The sequence below is a fragment of the Nicotiana sylvestris genome, chromosome 10, assembly GCF_000393655.2.
Source record: "Nicotiana sylvestris chromosome 10, ASM39365v2, whole genome shotgun sequence".
Taxonomy (NCBI): domain Eukaryota; kingdom Viridiplantae; phylum Streptophyta; class Magnoliopsida; order Solanales; family Solanaceae; genus Nicotiana; species Nicotiana sylvestris.
The window spans coordinates 28,537,598-28,546,606 of record NC_091066.1 but is presented as its reverse complement, the minus strand read 5'-3'; the positions used below and the strand labels follow the sequence as shown (position 1 = coordinate 28,546,606).

Below are 9,009 nucleotides of genomic sequence, written 5' to 3'. Positions count from 1 at the left end.
GAGAAGTACGTTAATAAAATCTCTCGGAACGTCATAAGACCATTATGCCTCTGATTAATATCATAAAATAAACTTTATCAATTTACGTTTTTCTGAGACCCATGAACAGACGATAGAATAATAAGACATATGGGAATTCAAGAATATAGACATCTCTAATACTTCTATGAATAGAGTCATTTATGCAATTTGTGCATTTGCTCATTTCGTTCGTGTCGTATAGATACAAAAAGAAAGAAGGATAACCTTAACATACCTGGAGTAGGGAAAAATCCGTATAGTATTCTTGGAAAAGGTTGCGCCGTACTCCTCTAGAACCGCAAAATTTTTCGTTGCTATGGTTCTAACAATGCTCGTTGGAATTGTTTGGTTGCAAGAAGTTTGGTTGAAATCTTGTAGGAATTGCTTGAAAATCACGTTGTTGTTGTGTTTTAGAACTGATTGTAGAGTTTTGGCAAGGAATTTTGTAGGAATTTTGCAGGAATTTGATGTAATATTTTGTGTTCAAGATAATAGAAAGGAAGTGTTATGTGATTAACACATCTCTTTGCCACCAAGCCAAAATGACTAAGAGTCATTTGTCCAAAAAGGAGCATGCTACCACGTTAAAGGTAAGGTTCCTTAAACTTATCCAATTTTTAATTAATTAATAATTTATCAATCTCCCATTAACCAATAATTAACCAATTACCCGAATCACTTCCTCCTGCTGCTCACTACTAATAGGATGGGACTTTGCTAGGTGATTAAATGAACCACCAAGCCTAGGAATATCAACCCGATGAGGATCATTCTTGAGAAACAAGCCTACAGGAAAATTTTGCTGGCCTCCTCTGTGTAGGAAACCAACATCAGATGCTCCAGAGTCCTTCATCCAACCACCAATGTCCCCAAAACCTTCAGACAAGAAATGGAGTATGACACTAAACACAGAAACAAGCACAGAATTGCTTGAAACACCAGGAGGCGGCAAATTTCGATCTGCACCCCTGTTTTTAAGTAGAATGTTTTGTAAAAATGTCCTGAATACAGAGCCAGGTAGCTGAGGAGGTGCTGTAGGTGGCATGAACTGCATTACCAGGCGGCAGAGGTCCCTCTGCTTCTCTTCAACCTGCAGAAGGAATAGGTTGAATTTGCTTGTGGATGAAGAAATATTTAACGAAATAGCAAGCCTTTCTAGACTTTCTAGTAGAAGGGATGGGCATATGTGATGCAATGATTCTTTGATGAAACATGATCAGCAAAAAATTGGTTGATGCACTTAGTACAGGAACCAAGGCAACTTTAAAAGCCAGCTAAACAGAAAAGCTGGGCAAAAAGATGATCCATATATGCACTAAAATCCATCATATCATCGTCCAAATGTATGATTAAAAAAGAGCAGCCAAGCAACTATAATATATTGAAGAACGTAAGACTTTAGCCACCCAAAATCATGCCGGACTAGGTGGTGCAGTATTGTTACTTACACAGCCTTATTGGGAAGATACGCATATAATTTAAGGAACTACATGGAAAGTTTGAATACAAATGACTAATGACTTGGTGTTTTTTATCTAAAAATGCCACCTTTTGCCAACAAAAAAACCAAGCAACATAAATAAGAATTGTCAAGGCTCCAAAAGGTTAGATTTCCTCTCTGTTTTTATGCGCGTCATGGAGTAATATTTTTACTTAGATGTCCAAAGCCAGCTTTATGGATGAAGATTCAGTACAATTTCCTGAGCAAGTCAACCAAAACTTTTTCTCTTTATTCTGACAGGTGCAACTCAGTGCAAAAACTGGATCAAGTAGGAGCGCTACAATTTAAGCCAAAGCTCTGGAACATCTGGCTGAAAGAATTGCAATAATTTCCAAATTGCTGGATGAATAAATGTTCCTATTAAACTTGATCAAGTGAGAAATATCAATTTTAATGGTCAAGTCATACTTTTGGCTGACAGGTTGAATTAGTTTTTAAATTGCTACATACAAAAATTATGGTGTTATTCCTCCTCAGCAAGCAGTTCAATCATAATAGTGAAACTGGAATACGACATCAACCATCAGCTGCTCCTTACATCGCTGACTACCATATTAAAGGATTAGAGCTTCCATTTCAACAAACAATATTCCATTCAGGTATCCTTTAAAGACATTACAGAACAAATGAGTCATGTTTAACTTGTTACAGGACCTTCTTGGAATACCCACCATCTCATTCAAGTATAACGTAGGAATATTAGACTAAGAGCCAACATGAGCATGGAACAGCATAGGATGAGGAGAGAAGCACATAAAATGCCAACATAAGTTCAGTTCCATTCACAAATAGAATACCTTGTTAATTGCTTCTGACAAAGCGGTTGTAGTCAGGACCAGGCTAGCCAAATGTGGAATTTTGCCAAGGTGGAGATTTGTTGAAGTTTGGCAAAATGCCAAAGTCCCACATTGGTTGGGAGTTAAGTTTGGAAGGGATTTTTCCCCTATAAAAGAAGGCCTAATGTTTAGGATTGAAACACACCTCTCATTTGCCTTCTCATCTGTTTAAGGCATTTGTATCTTCTCTCTTTAGTATTATTTCACTTGTATTTTTGGAGTGGAATAAAATATTGGTTGTGTCCGAGGAGTAGGCAAAATTAGCCGAACCTCGTAAATTCTGGTGTTTCCTTTATTGTTGTTTTATTGTCTTATTTATTATTTGGTGGCTGTCATAATTTTTGGTATAGTAGTTGTGACTTATTCACACTATATACATTTGGCTTCCGCAACAATTGGTATCAGAGCCAAGGTACTGTCTAAGTATGCTCTGTGGTTGCAGCATAGTCTGATCTTCCACATCAGAAAAGATTTATCTTGGTAACTGAGTCAAGGTTCTGTCTGAGTATGCTCTGTAGTTGCAGCTTAGTCTGATCTTCTACATCAGAAAGGAAATAATCTTGATTTGTGTCGTCAGCTATTAAATAATATTTGTGTCAAATATGGGGGACAATAAACAAGAAGAATCTACATCAAGTGTCAACAATACGTCATCATTGGCATCTTCGCTTATGACAAGAATTGTGTCAAATGCGAAATTTGCGGTAGAAATTTTTGACGGGTCCGGACATTTTGGGATGTGGCAAGGCGAGGTTCTAGATGTCCTTTTTCAACAAGGGCTAGATCTGGCCATTGAAGAAAAGAAACCAGATGTTATTGGAGAAGAAGATTGGAGAATTATCAACCGTGTTGCTTGCGGTACCATTCGATCCTACCTTGCTAGAGAGCAGAAATATCCATACACAAAGGAAACTTCTGCAAGTAAATTATGGAAAGCACTGGAGGATAAATTTTTGAAGAAAAACAGTCAAAATAAATTGTACATGAAGAAGAGACTGTTTCACTTCACCTATGTTCCTGGTACCACGATGAATGAACATATCACCAGTTTCAATAAGTTGGTCACAGATTTGCAAAATATGGATACAACTTATGATGATGGTGACTTGGCCTTAATGTTGTTGGCGTCACTTCCTGATGAGTACGAGCACCTTGAAACTACTCTACTCCATGGAAATGACGAAATTTCTCTCAGAGAAGTTTGTTCAGCTTTGTACAGCTATGAACAAAGAAAGCGAGAAAAACAGAAGGGCGGAGAAGGAGAAGCACTGTTTGTGAGGGGTCGTCCTCAAAATCAAACGAGGACAAAGAAGGGAAGATCCAAGTCAAGATCCAGACCCAGCAAAGATGAATGTGCCTTTTGTCGAGAAAAAGGGCACTGGAAGAAAGACTGTCCGAAGTTGAAGAATAAGGCCAAACATAACAATGGAAAGGCTATTATGGATTCAAATGTAGCTGATTGTGATGATTCAGACTTCTCATTAGTTACAACAGAGTCATCAACATCATCAGACATATGGTTGATGGACTCGGCTTGTAGCTATCATATGTGTCCCAACAGGGACTGGTTCGTGGAATTTCAAGAAGGAGAATATGGAGTCATCCACACAGCGGATAACAGCCCTCTTACCTCATATGGCATTGGTTCAATACGATTAAGGAACCATGATGGAATGATCAGAACATTGATAGATGTTCGATATGTACCGGATTTGAAGAAGAATCTCATCTCTGTGGGAGCCCTAGAATCAAAAGGGTTCAAAATCATTGCAGAAAATGGAGTGATGAGAGTATGCTCCGGTGCACTAGTGGTAATGAAGGCTAATCGGAAGAATAATAATATGTACCGCTATCGTGGCAGTACAGTTATTGGGACAGCGACAGTAACATCCAGTGACGACAAAGAGGCAGAAGCAACCAAGCTATGGCACATGCGCTTGGGACATGCTGGAGGAAAATCCTTGAAAACTCTATCAGATCAAGGATTGTTAAAAGGAGTAAAGGCTTGCAACTTGGAGTTTTGTGAGCATTGTGTTAAAGGGAAACAGACAAGGGTTAAATTTGGTACAGCGATCCATAATACTAAAGGCATTTTGGATTATGTACACTCTGATGTTTGGGGTCCTTCCAAAACACCTTCATTGGGTGGGAAGCACTATTTTGTAACCTTTGTTGATGATTTTTCCCGAAGAGTATGGGTGTATACAATGAAGAGCAAAGATGAAGTGTTGGGAATTTTTCTCAAATGGAAGATGATGGTGGAGAATCAGACAGGCAGGAGAATCAAGTGTATTCGCACAGACAATGGAGGTGAATACAAAAATGATCATTTCAATAAGGTCTGTGAAAATGATGGCATCATCCGACACTTCACTGTTAGACATACACCACAACAGAATGGAGTGGCAGAACGTATGAACCGGACCTTGCTGGAGAAGGTACGGTGTATGTTGTCCAATGCTGGCTTGGGCAAAGAATTTTGGGCTGAGGCAATTACATATGCATATTGTGACTCAGATTTTGCGGGTGATATGGACAAACGAAGATCAACTACTGGTTATGTGTTTACTTTTGCAAAGGCACCAGTTAGTTGGAAGTCTACTTTGCAGTCAACAGTTGCTTTGTCTACAACAGAGGCAGAGTACATGGCTATTACAGATGCTGTGAAAGAGGCAATTTGGCTTCAAGGATTGCTAAAGGAGCTTGGTGTTGAACAAAAAGGTATCACAATTTTTTGTGATAGTCAAAGTGCTATTCAATTAGCGAAGAACCAAGTTTATCATGCAAGGACGAAGCACATTGATGTTCGGTATCATTTCGTACGAGAAATCATAGAAGAAGGTGGAGTCACGGTGAAGAAAATTCATACTACAGAGAATCCTGCTGATATGCTGACAAAGGTGGTGACTGCGGTCAAGTTTCAACATTGTTTGGATTTGATCAACATTGTTGAACACTGAAGATTGAAGATGAAGACACAACCAAAATTTGTTATTGAGAGAGAATTGAAAATGTGGAATTTTGCCAAGGTGGAGATTTGTTGAAGTTTGGCAAAATGCCAAAGTCCCACATTGGTTGGGAGTTAAGTTTGGAAGGGATTTTTCCCCTATAAAAGAAGGCCTAATGTTTAGGATTGAAACACACCTCTCATTTGCCTTCTCATCTGTTTAAGGCATTTGTATCTTCTCTCTTTAGTATTATTTCACTTGTATTTTTGGAGTGGAATAAAATATTGGTTGTGTCCGAGGAGTAGGCAAAATTAGCCGAACCTCGTAAATTCTGGTGTTTCCTTTATTGTTGTTTTATTGTCTTATTTATTATTTGGTGGCTGTCATAATTTTTGGTATAGTAGTTGTGACTTATTCACACTATATACATTTGGCTTCCGCAACACATACAGAAGGTATCAGACTTTGAAGATCCTGCTTGTTAGGACTCTTCCGCGACAAAAACCCTTCAAACAAATGGTCAAAATTTGAAGATTTCCACCACAGTATCATCATTTCTTCCCGCCTTAAGATGTGGCATGCCAAAGCCAGATATGTATATGAACCTGAGTAAGGACAGTCTGTAAGGCTCAACGGTGCTGTTTTACATAAGGTCGAAAGTGCACTTATAATATGTTCAAACAAAATTCTTGACTCTGAGAATTCTAATAAAGAATCGAGTATGCTGTCCAAACTCATATAGTCATGTGGAGGATGTATCCTAAAGACCTCCATTATCAGTGATAAAAGTGGGCCACAAGCTATGTACTTTGTGCTTCCATCTTCAGCAGCAAGTGCAGAGAATAACTCCTCGCATATCCCACGAGAGACAGGATGAGAAAGTTTTTCAAATGACACAAACCTTTTCAATCTTCACAATTTCTCAACAGAACTGAACTCTGCCCTTCCCACACGCTGCATTTCAATTAGCCTTCCAAAACAATTAAGCAAATCAGTAGCAAGTGAACTTCTGGTTGGTGGAGGCTGAATGGGAAGAAAACCTTTCACTGGGTACCTGAAAGGAATTCCCCCGAAGTTTAACTCACAACGTTCACCTTGAGAAAGAGAAATTGCTGGATAATATCCCAATCCAGGTACCATCTTACGAATACCAACAAATGCTAGAATTATTTCAAATTACTTAAAATACTACTTATTTTTAATACTACTATTATGGTCATATGGTACCTTGTATGATACTAGTCCATAAATATTGGGTATTAACGCTCGGCCCGTATTTTATCCCGATATGCCAAACTTGGACGAAAAATTCATTTTCTTTGACTTGCTTCCCCTCTCACCTTCACAAATTTACTCATCACTTGTTTGAAATTGCATAATCCTTATAATCTCCAAATAATCTTTTCCTTGGACTAATGTCAATTACCTTACGGCAAATTCAATGTACAATACTACAGGGTGCAACATCGTTATAATTTAATACTGCAAAATGTAATATCGACGTAATATTACGGGGCGTAACACTGCGAACCGCAGAAGAGTTGCCTCATGGCCGCAGTTCAGAAATGTGTGGCCGCAAACATCCAGTTCCTGACAAATGAAGAAACCTTCATATCGCACATGGAATTGAGTGGCCGCAGAACCTCTCGATGGGCATTTTTGTCCGAGATATTCAGCTTTGTATAAATAAATGTGTTTCACAAAATTAGGTCAAGTTTTGAATATCAAAAGCACTATATTCGTTGTTCTTTGCATTTTGGTGTTTTAATATTAGATTTATTTGTTTTAATCTTTCAATATGAGTTTTATTATCTTTTCTTCTTTGTTTTTTTCTACACCCACTATGAGTAGCTAAATTTTTGCTAGGGTTGTGACCCAACCCTAGTGTGTAAACCTTATGGGTGATTAACTTTATGATTGGGTGTTTATTATTTAGCTTAATTCATGCTTTATTTGTAGAATTGATGGTTGCAAATAGTGATTCATGCCTATTTGACATATAGCATATTTGGCCAAGCTGCAAAAATCAGCTTATTTTGAGAAGTGCTTTTCTCAAAAGTACTTTTGATGAAAAGCAATTTGTGTTTGGCTAATTAATTTGAAAAGCACTTCTGAGCAGCAATTAGTGTTTGGCCAAGCTTTAAAAAACTATTGTTAAGTGTATTTTTCTCAAAAGTGCTTTTAAAAAAGTGCTTTTGGAGATAAGCTATTTTTTTCTTCTTCTCCAAAACTGCTTCTGCTTCTCCCCAAAAGCACTTTTTTCCTTTCAAAAGCTTGGCCAAACACCTTAATTTTAGAAAAAAAAGTACTTTTGACCAAAAAAAAGTGCTTTTGCCTCAAAAGAAGCTTGGCCAAACAGGCTATTAGTATCTACTTGAGAAAGAGGGACATAGGTTAACTTAGCTAACAAGGAATTGGGTCAATTGAGAGATTGATTAACCCAATTAAAAGGTTCAACTTAGAGATAATAATAACTCGACTTGAGCTCTTATCAACTGTTTTGGTTGATACCTATTTGGTTTTGAGAAAGCCAAATTGGATAAAATCACTCTTTGACTGAGAGGTATTGAGTGGCTAACGTAGTGTTGTGAGCTGTAACACACCCCAATCAACAAAATGAGCATAAACTTTTTTATCGCATTAGGCAAACACCTAGGTCATGGTCATAGCCCTAGACCTTTTATATATTTGGAAACCCCTCAAAACAATCTCTAGTCTTATATCTTTAATTTGCATTCCTTAGATTAATACTAGATATGGAACAAAAACCCTATTGTGCAATCTAGATACTTCACTTGCTCATTCCGAATATATACTCCTAGCTCCCATCTTAGCTCCCTATGGATTCTACTCCAACTCTTTGTTGGGTTTTATTATTGCATACGACCGTGTCATTCCCCTTTTGAGGTATACAATTGAACGTGATCAATTTTTGGCACCGTTGCCGGGGAGTTAAAAACGGTGTTAGCTATATATTTGGGTTTGTGTGTGGATTATCTTATTTTCCTTCTGTGTTGCTAATTTGTGTGAATCAATCGTAGGTACAATCATAGAGGCAAAAAACAATGAACGAAAACATGCCTTTGGGGATGTATACATTGATGATGACCAAGTTGAAAAGGTTCCTCTTGAACCTCAAGCAAATAGAATAGATCGGGCGCCTCATGACAATGCCCCAGTTCTACGCCCACCTCCACCACGAGCGGCTCCGCACCGGTTGTTGCCTAATGAAGGGTATGCAAGTGTCATAGTCCCTCCCGTATTAGGGAGAGCAATATTCAAATCGCCTATGTGATGCTCACTTTGTTAGAGCAACGAGGTTTCTTCACCGGGGCTACGGGTCAAAATGCGTATAAACACTTGAAGGGGTTTGTCGACACTTGTTGGGGAGCAAACAAATGAATGTCTTCGAGGATGCATTGAGGCTAAGGTTTCTTCCCTTCTCTCTACAAGGGAAAGCTTTAGATTGGTTGGAACGATTGTCGAACCATTCCATTCGTACTTGGGATGAGTTGGCGGAGAAATTTATTGCTAGGTTCTTCTCTATCGGGCATATGGCTACACTTAGAGATGAGATTCTAGCATTCAAGCAAGAGCCCAATGAACTGCTACATGAGATATGGAAGTGGTATAGAACAATGGTCAAAGAGTGTCCCAATAACGATATCATAGAGAATATAATTCAACAAACTTTCTATCGTGG

The 9,009-nt window shown here is 38.3% G+C and overlaps 1 protein-coding gene across 1 annotated transcript; it reads right to left on the bottom strand.

Moving 5' to 3' along the window:
• Positions 1-679: 679 nt before the first annotated feature.
• Positions 680-2,369, bottom strand: LOC104223111 (E3 ubiquitin-protein ligase RKP-like). Its single transcript, XM_009774466.2, has 2 exons — positions 2,320-2,369; positions 680-1,111 (listed from the first exon to the last, which is right to left on the bottom strand). The coding sequence occupies exon 2, from the start codon at positions 1,073-1,075 to the stop codon at positions 680-682; it is 396 nt and encodes a 131-aa protein (XP_009772768.2). The 5' UTR covers positions 1,076-1,111; positions 2,320-2,369.
• Positions 2,370-9,009: the final 6,640 nt, after the last annotated feature.

What these genes read in the sequence shown, in the direction of transcription:
- LOC104223111 (XM_009774466.2), bottom strand. Translation starts at nt 1,075, where the DNA reads ATGCAGTTCATGCCACCTACAGCACCTCCTCAGCTACCTGGCTCTGTA.